A 21,954-nucleotide genomic window follows, 5' to 3' on the forward strand; every position below is an offset into this window, starting at 1 on the left:
AGAACCTAGTAAATATTTTCAGGAAGACCTGAGTATGTGGTTTGAAGGAATTCCTGGAACAAGCCTAAGACAGTTATTAACTACCTGTCTGAGGCAGAGATTTTGTTCTCTAATGTTGAGATTTTTTTTCTTAATCTGTGAGGAGAGCTCTTGATATTTTCCTTGTGATTGCATTCAATCTATACATTGTTATTGTTTTGACAGATGATTATTTTCACATTATCGAATATTCTGATCCATGAGCATAGGAGTTCTTTCCATCTACAGGTATCCCCTTCAGTTCCTTTCTACAGTGTCATAAAGGTTTCATTGTAGAGGTCCTTCATTTCCTTGGTTAGGTTTCTTTTCAGGTATATTTCCCCCCTGCCCCCTGCTGTGTGTGTGTGTGTGTGTGTGTGTGTGTGTGTGTGTGTGTGTGTGAGGTGAATGAGACTGACTCCTTTATATCATTTTCAATACCTTCTTTTTTGTATCCTGACACTTTGTTGATTTATCTGGTCGACAAGCTTTTTGACAGACTCTTTATGGTCTCTTGTGTGTAGAATCACATAATCTGTAAATAAGGATTCTCTTATTTCTTCCTTTTCTATTCCTATTCCCTTTATTTTTGTCTCTGGCTGTCATGATCTAGGCAGCACTTCAAGCACTATGTTGAACAGAGAGAGCGAAAGCACTTAACCTTGTTCCTGGTTTTAATGGGAATGCTTTGAGTTTTCCTGCATTTAGCATTAGCTTTCCCTAGGACTTCCTTCATTGTGTCCCATAAATTGTGGCACATTGTGTTTTTGGTTTCATTCACATCCAGGATTTTTTTTTGATAATCTTCCTGGTCTAACTGCTGTTCAGTAGTAGTGTAGCTTCCTTGAGTTTGTGTACTTTCTCTGGGCTCTATTGCTGTTGATAGCTGGCTTTGGTCCACTATGCTCGGATTAATGCAGGATGTTATTTAACTTTCCTATATTTGTTTTGACTTGCTTTATGTCTTATTTTGTGATCTTTTTTGGAGAAAATTTATGGGCTGCTGAGGAGAATGAGTAGTTGTGTTATGTTATGTTATGTTATGTTATGTTATGTTATGTTATGTTATGTTATGTTTGGTTGAAATGTCCTGTAGATGTTTGTTAGGTCCATTTTATTTACCATGTCATTGACTGCAGTGTTTCTCTGTTTAGTTTCTGCGGATGAGGCTTTCCACTGACATTTTGATTTGGCTTATTAAGTTTTTCACTTCCAACATCATTTCAGCTTGAGTTTTCTTTGACAATTCCCTCTCTTTATTAAATTCTATACTTTTGTCTCAGAATGACTTCTGCATTTCATTCATCTCTTTGTTTTTGCTTAGTTTTCTTTGAGTATATTGGTATCTTCTTTGAGTTATTTGAATATAGTTAAATCATTCTTTTGAATTCTTTGTCCATACTATCTTCCAGACCATTCTCATTGAAGTTTGTTATTATAGGATTAGTAATTTGGGGGACGCATCAAAATGTGTTTTTTCATGTTACTTTTATCTACCATTTAGTCCTTGTGCATCTGATTTAGGTTGTTACTCGAGGCTCTTTGTCCAGATTACTTTTGTTCTCTTTCAGTTGGCATGCATTCATTCGTGAGATGATTAGGAGGAAGGCTGAGGTGACCAGATTTCGGGTAGATGACAGTAGGAAGACAAGTAATCTCAAAGGCCAGGGCATACATACTTACCAACAAGTTGTCCAGGCAGCGGCAAAGCCTCCCTCCCGTGCTGACTCGGGTACCTGCTAAAGGCAAAATTCCCAGTCCCATCCTGGCCTCTCCACAGTCTTATTCATGACTTAATGAGTCAACCTGTTACACAGAATGCTTGAGCATGTTGATATTGGCTATGTTAATAAAGCCTGCTCTGTTTATTATATGAATTTGATTAGTTATATGGTTAGATATTTAATATCCTTTGACTTTAGATTTTTCAAATCCAAAAATATGTTTAAGTTCATATTTAAATTCATAATTTAAATTTTTCATGTTGAATTTTTAGATTATAAAAATTCATTAATTTCATAGAAGATATATGTGTAGTATATATGTATATAATTAATATATATTTATATATCTCTTACATATGCATATATATAAACTATATATGTAACTTTTATATACATACATATATTATTTTGTAAAGAAAAAATATAGAGTAAGCAGAGAGAATATGAAAAATCTTCTTTCATAACTTCCTCCTTTAAAAGTATGCATATATATACACACACACATATTTTGTGTGTTTATATGTATGCAAATATATATATATATACACACACATACATATATACACATTGTTTTAGGTGTAAGACTATCAGAGGTAGTTTAAGATCTTGCATTGTATTAATCACTTTGCACATATCTTTCACTGGGACATTCACCGTGGTACTGAATTTTGTTGAATTTAAGGTAATCTTGAAACTGCCAATCTTCCCTTGGCCGCGTCTCGCCCAACCCTCAAGTTCCCAATTTTTGCCTGGCGATCATGTCTACTTCCAATATCCAGGAGGATTACTATATCTTCTTTTGGGAGTTCACCTTCTTATTATCTTCTCAAGGATCCCAAATTATAGGCTCGATTTCCTTTAATTATGGCTAGAAACCGATTATGAGTGAGTACATCCCATGTTCATCTTTTTGGGTCTGGGTTACCTCACTCAGAATAGTGTTTTCTATTTCCATCCATTTGCATGCAAAGTTCAAGATGTCATTGTTTTTTACCGCTGAGTAGTATTCTAGCATGTATATATTACTGCCAAATTTATGTAGCTGAATGATTTTTAAAAAAACGTGACTTCTTTGTTAGATATCAGCTGAGGTAAAATGTTAGCTACTACAGTACCACAGCCATGGTAGTTGGGCTTGATGTTTTGGGAAAACAAAAGGAATTAGAAGATAACAACAGTTCCACTATTTACTAAGGGTGTGTGCTTGTCAAAAATTTTTAATTAGTTTCATTGAATAGTTTTATATATAAATTAGATATCTAGAATTTTCCTGTTTTTGATTTTTTCATTGTTGCCAATTCCTTTTTCTTAAAGGTTCACATATAAATCTGGAAAAATACAAGACCTTCTTAAAGGAACACTCTAGGCAGAGGAAGATAATGGTATGATATTAGTGTTTACCATCTCTCAAAAATGTATTTTCATACGAAATGTAAATGCTGTTGTTCTTCAGATAAGAACTGATAATGCTTTAAAACTGTTCCAGGACAGGCTCCAGAGCCACAGAGAAACCCTGTCTCAAGACAAACAAACGAACTGTCCTTTTAGTCTTTGTTAAGCAACATTTCTGCTTGAAGATTTAGGAACTTATTTTTTGATGCCCGATGTTATAGCCCTGAAATCATCACGTCATAAGTTATTTGAGATTTATTTTAATAGATATATATTATATAATACATATGATTTATGTGATATATAATAATATGTATTGTGTGATCTATCTATCTATCTATCTATCTAACTATCTATCTATCTATCTATGCATGCATACATATGTACGTATATGGAAGTTTTCCTGTCCTGCAGCTACCCTTAAATAAACACAGAGACTTCTGTTAACTATAAATGCCCAGGCAATGGCTCAGACTTATTATGAGCTAACTCTTACATTGAAATTAACCCATATTTCTATCTATATTTTGCAGCATGGCTCATGGCTTATTACCTGATTTTTTTATATGTCCTGCTTTCTCAGTGACTGAATGGCTTCTCTGGTGACTCTCATGACTCTACCCTTTTGTCTCTCATCATTCTTTCTGTGTCAGGCTGTCTTACCCAATCTCTTCTTGCCCTGCTATTGGCCAATCAGTTTATATTAACAATGAGCATAATCTACAGCATGTATATATGTGTATATCTCTTCATTTGGTTCTTTAATAAGTGATTATGTGAACCAAAACTTTATTAATTATTGTCAAATATAAATATTTGGGGGTATTTATCAGTATTTTAATGTAAAAATCATTTAATTTAGAATTTTAAATATTTTGTTTTGAAATTTTCCAGCTTTCCGATGAAATGGAGACAGAGAAGAATATAGAGGTATTCCAGTTTTCTATACTGCCAGATTATGTATCAGGTATATTATATAGGGCCACAAGAATGCTTATAATGCTATAGATGTAGATATAACTATAAATTTGTACTCCAAGAAAGAGAGTTTAGGACAGGCTTAGAAAACTTTCTGTTCTACCCTGTTCTTGTGTCTTTATGCATGGCCCATCTAAAATATTTGATATTTTGAGTATATGCCAAAATATGTTCTAAAATATGATCCCATTTTGTTTTAAAATTTGTATTACAAATATACAAATACTTTTAATTTCTCAGAAACAAAATAGATGAAAATTTTTCCTAGGATAAATATATAATTTTTGATGTAGTAACATAAAATAGCATAATAATTTTTGTTTGTTAAATGATAAATATTTGTATTCTGAAGTAATATGAAACCACTATATTAAAAAGAGAAATAATTTTTATTAAACAACATTTCCACTTTTTTCTAGGGTTGCAGCTTCTCAGGATTCAAAGAAAAGGAACTAACACAATTACCCAGACATTTGGATGCTAAACAAATTTATCTTTTTATTTTAAGAAATAATAACTTTGAGGTATATAAATATTATTTTATTTTAATCCTATAGTAAAACTTGAGAATGTGATCTCACGAATTAAGCCTTTATTTAAAACTATGAGAAGTTAGATTTTAAACAAATTTGATACTTCCAACATTAAGTTTTGAAAGAAATACTAGTGATATTTAACTCTGTTTACTAGAAAAAATGTGTTGGTGTCTTAGTTAATTTCCTATTGCTCTCACAAAATACTATAATTAGACAACTTATAAAATAAAGTATTTAGTTGGGTTTATGGCTTCAGAAGGTTAGAGTCTATGATGACAGAGCAAAGGTCATGGCAGCAGGAAAAGCTGAAAGTTCACAGTTTGATCCCCAAATAGAAGGCAGGGAGAGCTAACTGGAAATGACCAAAATCTTGAACCTCAAAACCCATCCCCAATGACACATTCCTCCAATAAGGCCATGCCTCTTGATCCTTCACAAACAGTTCTACCAACTTCAGACCATGTATTCAAGCATAAGGACCTATGGGGGCCATTCTCATTCAAACACTGCAGTTGGTGTGTTAGCATCTCTAGAGTCTTGATGCAAGTGTCTGTTGCCTGGGAATGAAATATGAAATATGGTTTTCCTCCTGTGTTTCCCCTCTTATCAACTATGCACTTTAGCAAGCTGCTTTTACTCTAAATAACTTCTGAGAATTCTTCCATATGTGACTTGTGTATTCTTTAAAAGCCCAAAAGTGTCCTGGCATGCTTTTGTGTTGTGTCCTACAGTATAACCAAAGGTAAAAACTGAAAGTAGCAAGTCAATGGTGTAGCACACTTTTAATCCCAGCACTTGGGAAGAAGAGATAGGCGGATCTCTGTGAGTTTGAGGCCAGCCTGGTCTACTGAACGAGTTCTAAGACAGGCTCAAAAGCTACAAAGAAACCCTGTCTCAAAAAACCAAGATAGATCGATAGATAGATAGATAGATAGATAGATAGATAGATAGATAGATAGATAGATAGATGGAAAACTGAAAATACAAGAGTGTGTCCGGTGATCATCAGGGATGGGATAAACTTAGGGTAGTTATTGGTAAAGCTGATCATTGTCCCCTTTTAAATTCAATTTCTATTTTTCATGTTTTAAAGAATTATTATTTATTATTTTACATACCAACCACAGTTTTCCCTCCATCCTCTCCTCCTGTTCCCTTCCCCACCTCTGTTCTACACTGCCCCATCCACTCTTTCTCCATCTCCATTCAGAAGGGGTAAGGCCTCCCATGGGAGTCAACAAAGCATGGCATATCAACTAGAAGCCGGACCAAGCCCTTCCCCTTGCATCAAGGCTGGGCAAGGTATCCCACCAAAGAGCCAGCTCATGAATCAGAGATAGCTTCTAGTCCTAATGCTAGGGGCCCTAGTAAAGAGTAAGCTACAGAACTGTCACCCAGATGCAGAAGGAAGGCCTAGGTCAGGCCCATGCTGGCTCCCTAACCATGGGTTCAGAGTCCATGAGCTCTCTCAAGCTCAGGTCAGCTGTCTCTGTGGGTTTCCCTGTCATGATCTTAACTCCTATTGCTCATATAATCCCTCCTCCCTCTCTTTAACTGGTCCTCCTGAGGTTGGCCCAGTGTTTGGCTGTGGATCTCTGCATTTGCTTCCATCAGTTACTGGATGAAGGCTCTATGATGACAATTAGGGTGGTCATCAATCTGATTACAGGGGAAGGCCAGTTCAGGCGCCCTCTCCAATAATGCTCGGAGTCTTAGCTGGAGTCATCCTTCTGGGTTCCTGGGAGTTGCTGTGGTACCAGGTTTCTCCCTAATCCCACATTGGCACCCTCTATCAAGATATCTCTTTCACTACTCTCCCCCACTGTTCCACCCCCAACTTGGACATCCTGATCCCTCATGTTCCTTTCCCCATCCCCTACCCTCGATCCACCTGCCCCCAGGTCACCTGGCACATCTCATCTATTTCCTCTTCCCAGGAAGATCCATTCATGGATCTTAGGGTCCTCCTTGTTACCTAGCTTCTTTGGGGCAGGGGACTGTAAGCCTAGTCATCTTTAGCTTTACATCTAATATCCACTTATGAGTGAGTGCTTTCTATGTTTATCTTTCTGTGTCTGAGTGCCTCACTCAGGGTAACTTTTGCTCCTTCCATTCATTTGCCTGAAAATTTCATGATATCATTGGGTTTTTCCCCCCACTGAGTAATACTCCTTTTGGAGATGTAAAACCTTTTTTTAATCCATTTTTCAGTTGAGGGACATCTAGGTTGTTGCCAAGTTTTAGGTATTATGAATAATGCTGCTATGAACACACTTGAGCAAGTGACCTTATGGTATGATTGAGTATCCTTTGGGTATATGCCCAAGAGTGGTATCACTTGATCTTGAGGTATACTGATTCCCAAATTTTTGAGAAACCACCATACTGATTTCCAGAATGGCTGTACAAGTTTGCACAAATGTGGTATCCTTTTATTTGTGGCATAAATGTTCATAATTGAGACTTCCTCTTGATGGATTTTTCCTTTGATGAATATGAAATGTTCTTCTCAATCTCTTTTAAATAATTTCAGTTTGAAGTCTATTTTCTATGTGTTTGTGGGCTTTTTGAAATTAGTGTTGCTGTTGAATTCTAATTTTAAACCATGGTGATCCAATAATATACAGGGCTTACTTCAATTTTTTGTATCTCTTGAGGTCTGCTTTGTTACCAAGTATGTAGTCAATTTTAGAGAAGGTTCTATGAGGTACTGAGAAGAAGGTATATTCTTTTGTATTTGGGTGAAATGTCCTGTTGATGTCTGTTAATTCCATTTGAGTCATGATATCTGTTAGTTTTATTATTTCTCTGTTAGGTTTCTGTCTGGTTGACCTGTCCACTTGGGAGAGTGGGGTGTTGAAGTCTCTACTATTATTGTGGGGGGGTTGATGTGTGATTTAAGCTTTAGTAATGTTTCTTTTACATATGTGCGTGCTCTTGTATTTGGGGCATAGATGTTCAGGATTGAGTCTTCATCTTGGTGGGTTGTTCCTGCTATGAGTATAAAGTATCCTAATCCATCTCTTTTGATTGATTTTAGTTTGAAGTCTATTTTGTTAGTTATTAGGATAGCTACACCTGCTTGTATCTTAGGTCCATTTGATTGGAAAATCTTTTCCCAACCCTTTACTCTGAGGTAATGTCTGTCTTTGAGGTTGAGGTATGTTTCTTATATGCAGCAGAAGGATGGATTCTATTTTGTATCCATTCTGATAGCTTGTGTCTTTTTATTGGAGAATTGAGTCCATCAATATTGAGAGTTATTAATGACCAATGATTGTTAATTCCTATTATTGTTGTTGGTGGTGGGGTATTGTGTTTGTGCGTGTGTGCTTGCTGCATGTTTCCTTTCTTTGGGTTTTTCTGGTATAAAATTGTTTGTTGCCTTGTTTTGTGAGTGTAATTAACTTCATTGGGTTGGATTTTTCCTTTTAGTACTTTTGTAAGATTGGATTTGTGGATAGATATTGTTTGAATTTGATTTTGTCATGATATATCTTGCTTTATCCATCTATAGTGATTGAAGGTTTGCTGGGTATAGTAGTCTGGGCTGGCATCCATGATCTCTTAGAGTGTGCAAGGTATGCCAGATGTCTGCCCAGGCTCTTCTGGCTATTGGCTCCATTGAGAAGTCAGGTGTAATTCTGATAGGTCTGCCTTTATATCTTACTTGGCCTTTTTTCCTTGAAGCTTTTAATATTCTTTCTCTGTTCTGTATGTGTAGTGTTTTGATTATTATTGCAGGGGGACTTTCTTTTTTGATCCAATCTATTTGGTGTTCTGTAAGTTTTTTGTACTTTTATAAGCATGTCCTTCTTTAGGTTAGGAAATCTTTTATGATTTTGTTAAATATATTTTCTGGGTTTTTGAGCTGGGATTCTTCTTCTTCTATTCCTATTACTCTGAGGTTTGGTCTTTTCATGGTGTCCCAGATTTTCTGGACATTATGTGTTATGAGTATTTTAGATTTGATATTTTCTTTGACTGATGAATCTATTTCTTCTATTATATCTTCAATTCCTGAGATTCTCTCCTCCATCTCTTTTTCAGGCTAATAAAGTATTTTATTTAAATATATGCAGTTTGTGATTCATAATGGGTGTTTATTCTTATTATATGCAGATATCTTTGCCTACTTTCATCTGGTAACTGAATATTTTCTAAATTAATTGATTTATTTTTAATTTCATTTTACATTCCAACCACAGTTCTCCCTTTCACTACTCCTTCTACCCTCCTTTTCCTCCCCCGTCCACTCCCTTATCCTTTCCTCTCAATGGGGAAGAACTCCCATGGGGATCCAACAAAGTCTAGCACATTAAGTTAGGACAGGAACAAGCCCCTCCCCCCTTCATGGCATCAACATAAGGAAAAGGTTTCAGCAAGCTTGTTCTGCCTGGCCCCTCAGATAGCTCAAGCTTCACCACTGCCTCCCACATACAGAGGGCCTGATTTGGCCCCATGGAGGCTCCACAGCTGTTGATCTAGAGTTCATGAGTTTCCATGAGCTTGGTTCAGCTCTCTCTGTAGATTTCTCCATCGTGATTTTTACCTCCCTTGCTCATATATTCCCTCCTCTCTCTCTTAAACTGGATTCCCGGAGCTCGGTGTGTTGCATGGCTGTGGATCTCTGCATCTGGTTCCCTCAGTCTTTGGATGAATGTTCTATAATAATGATAGTTGGGGTATTTACCAATCTGATTACAGGGGAAGACCAGTTTGGGTATCCTCTCCACTATTACAAGGAGTCTTAGCTGGAGTCATCCTTGTGGATTCTTGGGAATTTTTCTGCCACTGGGTTTCTCCCTAGCCCCATAGTAGCTCTCTCTATCAAGATATCTCTTTCATTGCTCTCCCTTTCCATCCCAACCCTCCTCAGTCACCCAGTTCCCTCATGTTCTCATCCCCTTTCCCCCCTTACCACCATCCTCACCCCTAGTTTACCCAGGAGATCTCATCTAATTCCCCTTCCTAGGGTGATCCATACATCTCTCTCAGGGTCCTCTTTGTTACCTAGCTTCTCTGGAGCTGCAGATTGTTTTCTGATTATCTTTTGCTTTACATCTAATGTCCACATATGAGTAAGTACATACCATGTTCTGTGATGCTTGCATCTGTAGTTCCTCTTTGCTTACCCAGATATTCCATTTTCTAAATTCCTTCAGTGTGTGTTTTCCTTCTCTTTCTTTCTTTCTTTCTTTCTTTCTTTCTTTCTTTCTTTCTTTCTTTCTTTCTTCCTTCCTTCCTTCCTTCCTTCCTTCCTTCCTTCTTTCCTTCCCTCCTTCCTTCCTTCCTTCCTTCTTTCCTTCCCTCCTTCCTTCCTTCTTTCCTTCCCTCCATCCTTCCTTCCTTTCTTTCTTCCTTCCTTCCTTCCTTTCTTTCTTCCTTCCATTTATTTATTTGTTCATTTATTTATTTAATTCTTTATTTCTTATATTGCCCTGGCTATTGTTGATTGTGTTCTTACACTGGAATTTAGGCATCAGGGTTTGGGATGATTAGATCTAGGTTCTGATTTCTGAGTTTGTGTTTGTTGGATGTATGTTTTCTTCCTTGATTTCTGGTTCCTCTTTGTTTTTCTGGTCTTTGTTTCCTGGATTTCTGGTGGCTGTTGTGATATCTGATCTATTAGGGAGGCATCCAAGTAAGGAGGTGGTCTTTGGGTGGTTAGCTCTGCCTTTGGTGCAGCAGGGGGCTCTGTTCTTCTCCTATGTATAGTTTTGAATATAACTTGTGGCCAGTATAACTAATAACTTAAAATTTTTATTCACTTTCCTTTAACACATATACATACAAATATAAAACTAATATGCAAATATTAAAAATAGTTATGTTTGTAATAAAATTACAAATATATATTTTATGAATCTATTTTATATAAACATGTATTTATAAATCTGGAAATACTATTATAGTTTTTTCTGATGAAAATTTAATGTTCTAATCAAGATATACTATAAGTACAAAATACATTCCATCATTTTCAAATCTTTAGCACTACAGATGCAAAATATTTTATTAATACTTTTTCCATTATGTGTTGATAGGACAACATTCTAAGTATATTTGGTTTAATAAGGTATGTCATCAAGCTTAATGTCACTCTTGGTTTTTAATGTAACTACTAGGACAGTTAATATCATTCATGAATATTGTAAGTATCTGTCAGGACATTCTGTTACCATATTCTGTATAAAGCATATTACATAAATATACTTAGTAACATGTTTTGATTTGTTATCCATAGGAAAAGATATTTAAAGTCTGGAAAACCTATATTCTCTCAGACTGCTCCATTGCTCTTTTGCATGACTCTTTTTGGTGGTGGTTTCTCCATAAATTCAAGGTAAATGATATTTTAAAATTCTGTAAAAACATTGATTTGTAGCATAATTATTTTTCAGTAGAAGTAATATTAATACAAAAGTTTTTACATGGATAAATTTTTGAGCATTCCACAGACTAAAATCCCATTTAAACTTTCTTCTTTCAGAAGAATTAAAATTCCAATAAGGATTTCAACAAACTGGATTTCTCATCTGTCAGGAAAGATAAGGGAGAGCCAGTATGGTAGCAAATAATAAAGTTATATCTTTGCATGTTATTATATGCTGGTAGATGAACAGAAAGTATATTGAAAATCATAACAATGAGGATTTAGAAGAGAGACTGGCAGAGAGCCTTGGTTGATTCAGAAAGGTGATATTTTGAATCTGGGAAAAATGAGAAGAAAGTGAAATGGGTATCACCAGAGGCACTGTTCTACCAGAAGAATTTTGGTAAGAATAAATACCTGAAAGTTGCCTAAAAATTTGACTCCCCAAAAAGATGCAAAAAATTTGAAGGTGGCCCACTCTGTGACTCCCCAAACCACAGCCATCTGAGTGCACACGGCAGTGCTAGCCCTTCACCAGTAGCACTACCCCACTTCCGGAACCAGAGTTCACATCAGAGGACTGAACACAGTACCCTGCTCACCCTACACAGGTGCACAGCCCATGCCCATTTAACCCTGCCTTGTGACCCCAAACACAGCTAGCTAAGTACCATATGCACAGCATGTGTTCCACAAAAGCCCCTAGCTGACCTGGACTACTTCTGAAGCCCCTATTATATATCAGCACTGTATTCCCAAGACAGAATGTCAATCATGACCCAGCAATTTCAAAGATCAGCTCAGTTTAGGTAACAACGAATGGAAATCCAAATGCCCACTCAACAGAGGTGGGTCAGATATTCAAACTATACAGCCAGTAACACTGCTCTATCTGTACAGTTCCAACACAAACAACATGAAAAGCCAAAACAATGCCGCTTCAAAAAATTAGTACCCCCCACAGTAATGTTCCCTGAGGAAAACAACTTAGATGACACACAAGATAATGGGCTCAAATAGCAATTTTAGATATGTTCAAGGAGCTCAAGAAGCATATGAATAAATGCCAGAGTGTGGTTTAGAAAACACAAAGAGTTGAATAAAATAATTAAGACAAATCAGGATATGAAAATAGAATGAAATAAAGAGATAGAAAACTAAAAACAAAATGACAAATCTCTCCAAAAACCCCGAACTTCAGTACTCTGAAATACAAAGGGAATAAGAGAATGAACCACAGGTATCGAAGAAGGAAAAGAAATCCAGATCAAAGGCACAGCAAGCATATCCAGCAAAATGACAGAAGAGAATCAGCCCATTCCATCAAATGGAAGTCATGCCTAGTGCCATTAATTAGGCCAAGTACCCATGCCTGGGGATGCCATAGACCCAAGGAAAGAACCTAATACCATGAGTCTGCTGAGTAGCCACAGTACTAAACTGCTCGCTAATACATGTCTTTGTACCCATAGGTCAGTGAAGCTTTCAACCTTCATCAGAGAAGCTTCATTTTCAGGGGGTGACTCTGGAAGTTTGAGTGGGAATGGCCCCATAGGCTCATATGCTTGAATATTGGTCCCCAGTTGCTTGAACTTCTTGGGAAGGACTAGAAAGTGTGACCTTGTTGGAGGAGGTGTCACCCTAGGGATGTGTTCTGAGATTGCAGAAGGCTGGTGCTATTCCCAGTGTTCTCTCTTCCTCGTGGTTGTGTATCAGTATGTGAGCTCTCAGATACTGCCTGCGGCCATGCTCCCTACCGTGATGAGCATGGACTCTAGCCCCCGAACTATAAGCCCCAAATTGAAGTTTCTTTTATAAGATGTTTGATCATGGTGTCTTAATACAGCAGTAGAAAAGTAACAAGAGAGTGATGATTAATAGAAACTGACAGTTGGCCATGTGCAGAGAATCAGACTTTGGAATACTCAGCCCTAAACGGGACATCTGTAGTATTCACCTTCCACCAAGGCTCAGTGGTATCACACAAGAGGCTGTGAAACCATTGCTAGAGCCAAAGGTAGTGGATGGCTACCATGAACCAGCATTTTCCAGACACATGGGTCCACTGCACATATGAACTCATAGAGGTGTAACTACACACACAACATCAAGCTAGGCAAAATCCAGCATGAATGGGTAGGAGGCTTACAAAGGCCCAGCATGGCTAAAAGGCTACTAACAACTGACGGATGGTGGAAGAGAGAGACTGTGGGTTTTCTTCATGGGTGTGGATCCTGCAGAGGCCACCCATGGTCCAGTGAATGACCAGATGCACACACTGGCAAGCACTAATGACTCGGTGGATTTAAAACATGAAATTATATGGGTAAAGTAGTAGTATGGGCAATATGGAAAAGTTGAAGGGGAGTGTAGGAGGAGCAGTTTTGGTCAAAACACATTATACGCATATAAGAAATCCTCAAATAGTAATTTTTTTTGGTTTTTTGTGTTGTATTTTTTTCTCATTTTTTTATTAAAAATTTCCATCTCCTCCCCTCCTCCTCCCCCTTCCCTCCCCTCCCTTCCAACCATACCCCCACTCCCTCCCTCTCCAAGCCAAAGAGCCATCAGGGTTCCCTTCACTATGTTAAGTCCAAGGTCCTCTCAACTCCCCCTAAGTCCAGGAAGGTGAGCAACCAAACTGACAAGGATCACAGTGAGCCCATCCATGCTGTAGAGTTCAAGCACATCGCCGTTGTCCTTGGTTTCTCAGTCCTCCTCCACCATTAGCCACATTCAGAGAGTCTGGTTTGGTCCCCTGTTCCATCAGTCCCATTCCAACTGGACTTGGTGGTCTCCCGTTAGATCTGTCCCACCATCTCAATGGGTAAACGCACCCCTCACGGTCCTGACTTCTTTGCTCATGATCTCCCTCCTTTTGCTCCTCATCAGGACCTTGGAAGCTCAGTCCGGTGCTCCTATGTGGGGCTCTGTCATTTTCTCCATCCAGTGCCAGGTGAAGGTTCTATGGTGATATCCAAGATATTCATGAGTATGGCAATAGGATCTGGACATTTCTGGCACCCTCTCCTCAGCTGCCCAAGGAACTAGCTGGGGGTGTCTTCCTGGACTCCTGGGAACCCCTCTAGAGTCAAGTCTCTGCCAACCCTAGAATGGCTCCCTTAATTAAGATATATAATTCCTTGTTCCCATATCCACCCTTCCTATATCCCAACCATCCTATTCCCCCAAGCTCTTCCCATCCTCCACTTCACACTTTTCTCTCCCCATCCCCCCCTCCCCCCATCCCACCCTACCCCCAGGTTCCCATTTTTTGTCCGGCAATCTTGTCTACTTTCAATATCCAGGATGATCACCAACCCCTCAACAGACAAAGGTCTGATCTCCAAAATATATAAGGAACTCAAGAGACTAGACTTTAAAATGCTAATTAACCCAATTAAAAAATGGGGCACTGAACTGAACAGAGAATTCTCAACAGAAGAAGTTCGAATGGCCAAAAGACACTTAAGGGCATGCTCAACCTCCTTAGCAACCAGGGAAATGCAAATCAAAACAACGTTGAGATACCATCTTACACCTGTCAGATTGGCTAAAATCAAAAACACCAATGATAGCCTTTTCTGGAGAGGTTGTGGAGTAAGGGGTACACTCATCCATTGCTGGTGGGAATGCAAACTTGTGCAACCGTTTTGGAAAGCAGTGTGGAGGTTTCTCAGGAAATTTGGGATCAACCTACCCCAGGACCCAGCAATCCCACTGTTGGGAATTTACCCAAGAGATGCCCAATCATATTACAAAAGCATTTGTTCAACTATGTTTATAGCAGCATTATTTGTAATAGCCAGAACCTGGAAACAGCCTAGATGCCCTTCAGTGGAAGAATGGATGAAGAAAGTGTGGAATATATACATATTAGAGTACTACTCGGCGGTAAAAAACAATGACATCTTGAATTTTGCATGCAAATGGATGGAAATAGAAAACACCATCCTGAGTGAAATAGTAATTTTTTTAAAAAAACATTTTTGAATCCAGAAAGTGCATCATTCTTACTCAATAACAAAAATGGTGTGTAACCTTTAAAGTGTCGATGTTTAAGTCAATCATACAAAGTAGATTTCAACGAAGTTAATGTTACTAGGAACAAAGAGTAGGAATCTAAGGATAAAATGGTTAGTTGATCAATGAGACATAAAAATCCTAAATTTTATTCAATAATAAAACTCTTTACCACATGTGTAATAGAAGACTCATTAACACTTCAAGATGACACAGACATTTACTGCGTCACTGCCAGTATTTCGTGGTATATGTGGATGAGAACTGATATGGAAGACTTGAACAACACTGGCAAAAAATGATCTGGCATTTATGAAGTAGCTCTCCTGCCTTTGTACATTTTGTGCTGATAGGACTGAGGGCCACAAAATAGACAATTTGCAATGAGTAGAAATTTATTGACTCAGTTAGGAAGCTGGGAAGTATTAGCCTAGGATGCATTGTGACTGTTTGCACAAGATCCATATGAGTTCAAGCTAATTAAAATGCTGCAAGAATGGACAAGGGCTTACAATATCCCACCCCCAACTGAAGAAACCGAGCCATTTTCATGAGTCAACAAGAACTGTTGTTATTATCAGTATTCTCATTGGTGTGACCTCCTTTTATAAAGTTATTTAACAGGCAGGAGAAGTTAAGAGACCTGGCATCCACTCTGGTTCTTGGTCGCTTGGATGAGTCTCTCGATTGTCTAAGCGCTCATGCACCACTGAACTAGCAGGCTGCAGGGCAGATGACCTGGAAATTCAGTGTAGGCTTGAGATCCTATGTATCTATAAATTCCTGTTCATTTTAGTTTCTTACCACTAAAATTGACAGTTTGGCATTTTATATTTTACATTTGTGCTCTCTAACTCACCTTCCTTGCACAATGATTTAGATTCTAATTACTCTCATTACTTAATAGAGCAAGAAGCTCTACGCTGAAATTTTACTATGATGCCTCTGTTACTGAATCACCTTAATTTTGCTTTGGTTACTGCTGATAAGGAAAGAGTTCACATTGCTATGGAAAGCAACTGAGTCATTGATTGTCTCCAGCATAACTACTGACCAAGGACCTTCACTCATTCCACAGATGTTTACATGCTTTCTGTGTTCTAGACCCTGTGTCAAGTGTTTGAAATGCAAAATTATGTAAATAGTGTAATTTTACTACTCTTTTAAGATATGACATATGTATGTATGTATGTGTGTGTGTGTGTGTGGGTGGGTGGGTGGATGGATGGGTGGGTGGATGGATGGATGGATGGATGGATGGACGGACGGATGACTCTCATCTAAGAAGGTAGAATATAACCCCATCCATTGTTCTGCAGCCAAGAAATGACAGAGCTACCATTCAAACCCCACTGTGATGCCAAAACCAATGGCTCTTCCATTATACTGGTCGAACTACCCTTTAAGAAAAGACTATGCTCTTATATAACATATATATAGATGTATGTATATATATATATATGTATACTGTATTACATGTAATAGTATTGTACACAGAATTTCCTGATATAAATTGTAATGTTGGCCCTAATTGCATACATGCATCTCCTTTAAGCCTGACAGAAGAGATCAAGATTGCTTGTTTGACAGAATCTCAGAAAGTTATGTAACACTTTTCATGAGAATACCTCATAGGAAAAAGGATGCATTCTTTCAGGTACATGTAAAAACTTAACAGTTGTAATTATTATCTTCATAGTGTTTGAAAAAATGTATTTTGTTTAAATATATATTATGGTTATCTTTCAACCAAAAATTCTCTGATGTAAATAATAGAAATATTTTAAAGTTATGTTTTACCACCATGGCCACTACCCAGAATAGTGTGTTCTCTGGACTCATAATCTTATCGCTGTAGTTCTATAGTCGTGTGGATTGGAAACTGGTGACTGCTATGTATATGTATATATATATATATATATATATATATATATATACATACATACATACATTTTCTTTTACTCTATAATAAATCTTTCAATCCATTTAAGTGAAACTGGCTAGTTTATATTATACTTACTGAATAAGCTATGAACTAAATATTTATTTTCATTTCTGTCACTTGATTAATAAGTAAGGTTAATCAAAATAATATTTTGGTAAAGTGAGAAAATATATAGAATTCTTCAAATGTTTTAAATATTAATAGTATTTCAAAACCCAAGCAATATTCAAGTATCTGTTGTTTTAGCAATCTGTAAATCAGCAGTGTAAAACATTTTGGATATAAATGTTTTCACATTGTTTAACCTAACATAATATACCATTAATGAAAGTATAAATAATTCTAAATGTGAGGATTTGTCAGATACTTGCATTCAATCTTGGTTTATCTTACACTTCCATAAAGTGTGGTCAGGAAAACTGTAGTGGAGTGGGAACTGGGTCTGAAAGACTTGTCCGCTATGGGCAGCACCATCGCATCGGCTGCTGTCCTGGAGTCCCTGGAATGGAGAAAGCAAGCTGAACATCAGCATGCATCTCCCTCGCTTCCTGACTGTGGGTGCCATGTGGCCAGTTCCCTCAAGCTCCTGCTGCCACGGCTTCCCTGCTGTAATAGACTGCACCCTGGAACTTGGGCGGGAATAAGCTTACTCTCCTTCAAGCTGTTTTATCACAGACACAGGAAAAAGAAACTAAAACAATCTTTTTGTAATCACCAGTAGGTGGCTCAATCACACATGTATACACACACACACACACACACACACACACACATACACACACACACACTTGAGAAGTCCCTCTCAGACAACTGTTTAACATTTTAATTTTAACTATTAATAGAACTTCTGTGCCACTGATAATGTGACCATTTGGGTAATGAAGATATTCAGAACTCGCTTAATAAAATTAGATACACCAATATATCACAAAATTCATTCCCTCACACATCCTCCTCCCTGGCTCCACCACCCCAGTCAAGGATGCCCTTAAAGGACTGTAAGCCATCAAATCTGAGCACTATTTGATTAACATAGCCCTGTTTCCTATGAGCTGTTACAAATTATAATAAACTTAATTTTTAAGGCAATAAAAATTCATTTTCTTAGTTATAGAGGTCAGCAATCCAGGATGAATAGAACATAAATCTAAAATGAAGGTATCACCAATACTGTTTTCTTTAGACACCCCAGGAGGAATTCATCTTCTCTTTCTTTGGTCCCTGGTGTCAGGCCCTGACGACGTTCTTTGGCCTATGGTGCCATCACTGCTCTCTTCCTTCTGCTGTCACACTGCCTTCTCCTCCTCTGGAGTCAGTCTGCTCAGTTTCCCTCATAACGCTATGTGAAATCACTGTTAGACTCTACAAGATAATCTAGAGTACTCTAATCTGCCCCATGACTTCGGCTTCCTTCATCCTAACTGACATTTACAGGTACAAGGGATTAGAACATGTGCAGTTTGGGGTTCATTAGTTGGTGCACCACAGTGACCATTACGGACTTCTCTAATGCTTTAACTTTAATCAAATGGGGGTTTAGTTCATGATTGTCAATGTTTATCTGAATCCCGAGAACCACAATAAAGATATCATGTGTCTTTAATATAAAAATATGGTCTCTCTCAGTGTTTACCCCTCAAGAAAAATGTAATACCTAGAGTATCTAAAAGCTAGGCTGTCAAGTAGGAGCATGGCCTGAGAGGGGCTGGCCAATGGACCATCTGGAATTGGATGTAGGGGAAACAGTGCTGGTTGACAAGGTATAAAACCGTGGTAGTCTCTTCAGACGGCCCAGCTCAGAACCCCAGCTGCAGGAAAGAGGTACAATAGCTACTAATGCCCCGTGCTAGCTAGGTCAGACCAAATCAGCTTTAAGACTTTCACTCCAGGAAAGAGTGAGTAGATTGCTGTTACCCTTTCTCCTGAGAAACCTTTCAACTTTAAGGGTGTCTAAGCCTTTGTTATATTCTTGCATCTTTTAAAAAATGTATTTATTCTTACTGGCTTGTTTCCACATGTGTGTGTAAGGGTGTGGATACACATGGGGCATGGAGAAGTGAGAAGATATCTTTCAGAAACCAGTTCCCCCTCCTGCCAGGAGTTCCAAGGATCAAATTGAGGTTGCCAGGCTTTTACCCATGGATATACTAGTATGTCTCTAGTCAGATATTCTAATATATTCTAAGACACGTAGAACAGACTTCATTCTGGGTAAAATGGGCTTCCAAGCAAAGCATAGCCCTTCCCTGGAAATGCAAGAGAAGGCACAGGGAAGGAATAATCAGGAGAGGAAAGCTACATATCCTGTGCCCACCAGGACCAGGTGGAGCTGCTGGGCTCAGCAGAGCCTGCTCTTTTCCTGAAGAGCCTACTCTTGTTTGCTCCAGTTAAACTCTTGGATGGTTTGTTGCCATGTCCCTTCTGAATACTTCCAGAGCCTAAGAACCAAGAGTGCTGCTGGGGGTGAGACCAGAGGAAAATGGAGACCTTGCTGTGACGATGGGATATTGGTAGTGCTGTAATTTAATTGCTATCTCATTTTAGTTTTAATAATTACTATTGGTTATAACATATAAACTAACACGAACAAGTAACAAATATCTTAAAATATACTTTTCATTGTGATCACTATCTAGATTATTTTTCAGAAAATAACCATAGCAAGTTAAATGAAATCAATGGCTAATCAAGCCAATTACCCATGACTGTAGTGGTCATAGACCCTGACCCTACTACTGCCATCTTCCTAACTCAATATAATTTCTACCTGTATCCTATATACACCTTATACCCACAGAGAACTGTAGCTCTCACTGCTTGTCAAATTGGTGTCTTTAGCAGCAAGCAGAGACCGTTACAGAGATATGAAACTGATCAAAACCAGAGAATAAGTGACAAATGTGGCATCTACTCCTAATTGGTACATCTGCAATGTAACCCCTATACTCAGGAGGTTGTAAAAGCCAGAGCACCGGGATACCTGCTATGATAGAGTGTCCTCTGACATGACAGGGAAGGGGAAAGGATATGGTTTCCTAAACATGGCCTGCATATTAAGAATACGAGTAGACATGCCAGTGTGCACAGGGAAAGTTTTGCAAGACTTTACCCCCAGCTCAAGAGCTACAAGCAATCAAGGGCTGCTGAGAGCAAGGATGAGGCCCCTGGTAGGTTTTCCAGTCCTGAGTGGCGAGTCCTGAACACATGTGTACGGGAACAGCACTAAACTGACTGCAAAGGGGACATACGTGACTGAGAGGGAGTGGGAAGGGACCCAGGAGGGGCTGGAGAAGAAGCAAGCATGGAAATTACGCAAATACAGTACTCTGGTGAGAATCTAGGGAAAATGTTGAAATTTACATTTAACAAAAGAAATAGCTAGTCAAACTCTGCACTTATTCAGGAGTATTTTAAAAGCACTACTAGGTAGATTCATTTTTTAGCTGGTTTTTTTTCTTGTGCCCCTCAATTAGAGTTATCAAAAAAGGAAAAAATAGCTAAAGGAAAGCTGTAAAGGGGGCACACGTGTTCCACAAACTAATCATTTCTTTGCTATTATTATTATGTATTATGCATGAAACATGAAAGTCACCTAACACGGCTCCTTTTCGGCAGGTGTATCCTGATTGTTTGGCACAAGCTATCTATGCAGCATTCCAGGAATCGTTTCCAGAATCCAGTGACCGCTTCAATAATGAGTTCAAAGAAGAGCTAGGAAACACGATTTTTCTTTGGTTGTCAGGTATGAGTGTGTCATCTAAGTATTGATTATTTGGTTCTAATTATTTTAAGATTGAAGTATTCTGCTCCAATCAAAGCATCAGTGATTTATAAAACAGGTCATACCGCTGTCTGTTTTAAAGTGATCATTACTCTGAAATTTTCATTATCAAAGTTAATTACTTATTAGCGTTATAATAAAGCCAAATCTTTTGTTTGTTTGGGATAGAGTCTCTACCTAGCCTTGGCAGTCCAGGAACTCACTCTGTAGACCAGGCTGGCCTCGAACTCACAGAGATCTGCCTGCCCCTGCCTTCTGAGTTCTGGGATTAAAGGCATGCGCTACCACCTGGGAATAATTTTTAAGTGGTGAAATTATTATAGAAAACAAAATTTATTCAAAACTGACATTGGTGTGTGTGTGTGTGTGTGTGTGTGTGTGTGTGTGTGTGTTTGCAGTGTAGACTGCATACCAAGATAAATACGTTAAGCTGCTATGATAAGCAGAAGTTTTCCTGCATATCCATTATTGACAAAATTGTGTCAATACCCAAATTTGAATGGTGAGTTCCTAACCCTATAACATCTTTTAATTTGACTGTATTTGAAAATAGGTCTTTTAAAGAAGAAATTAAGGTTTAACATGTTTGGTCATGTAGGCAGTCCCTAAACCAATAGGATGAGTGCTCTCTTGAGAAGATGGAGAGAGGAAGGATGTAAGCGAGATTGGAGGGAAGGAAATACTGTTGTCTTCAACACCACAAAATAGCTCAGTTATCTAGCCATGAACAAAAGTAGCCTGAGGGAAGACTCAGGAGTTCCATTAGAACCTGCAGTAAAAGATAGAGAGGATGAGGAAGAGGAGGAGGAGGAAGCAGCAGCACATGGAGAGGTCAGCATACGTAAAACATATAGAGTACTAAGAACCAGTGAAAGAGTAGAAAACATCAGAATCAGGAGGTGGCGAGTCCTCCTGCGGTCCCCAGTGGCCTGATTTGCGATGAACTCCAGCAGCCTCTGCTGCCCAGCACCTCCAGAGCGGCAGTGCCCCCTGAGTACTCACCAACAAAGACCTCAGGAGCTCTTTCGCAGACACGGTGGAGACTCTCGCCACTGAGGGACATGTTGCTGTTGAGGACTTTAGAGAGACTTTGAGCTGCCATTTCTAGAGTTACTATTCTGCTGCCTCAGAACCACCACCTCCCCAAACCCATACATACCCTAGAAACTGAGACGCTGCCT

The 21,954-nt window shown here is 38.4% G+C and overlaps 1 protein-coding gene across 1 annotated transcript in view; it reads left to right on the forward strand.

Moving 5' to 3' along the window:
- Positions 1–21,954, forward strand: part of Fam227b (family with sequence similarity 227 member B) — a 161,971-nt gene that overhangs the window by 24,825 nt on the left and 115,192 nt on the right. Inside the window, exons 5-10 of the mRNA XM_038329974.1 lie at positions 3,057–3,124; positions 4,029–4,064; positions 4,532–4,636; positions 10,896–10,994; positions 16,603–16,704; positions 20,608–20,734. Coding sequence (XP_038185902.1) covers positions 3,057–3,124; positions 4,029–4,064; positions 4,532–4,636; positions 10,896–10,994; positions 16,603–16,704; positions 20,608–20,734 — 537 coding nt within the window. The remainder of the gene's footprint in view (positions 1–3,056; positions 3,125–4,028; positions 4,065–4,531; positions 4,637–10,895; positions 10,995–16,602; positions 16,705–20,607; positions 20,735–21,954) is intronic.

The sequence above is a fragment of the Arvicola amphibius genome, chromosome 5 (assembly GCF_903992535.2).
Source record: "Arvicola amphibius chromosome 5, mArvAmp1.2, whole genome shotgun sequence".
In the NCBI taxonomy this organism is placed as follows: domain Eukaryota; kingdom Metazoa; phylum Chordata; class Mammalia; order Rodentia; family Cricetidae; genus Arvicola; species Arvicola amphibius.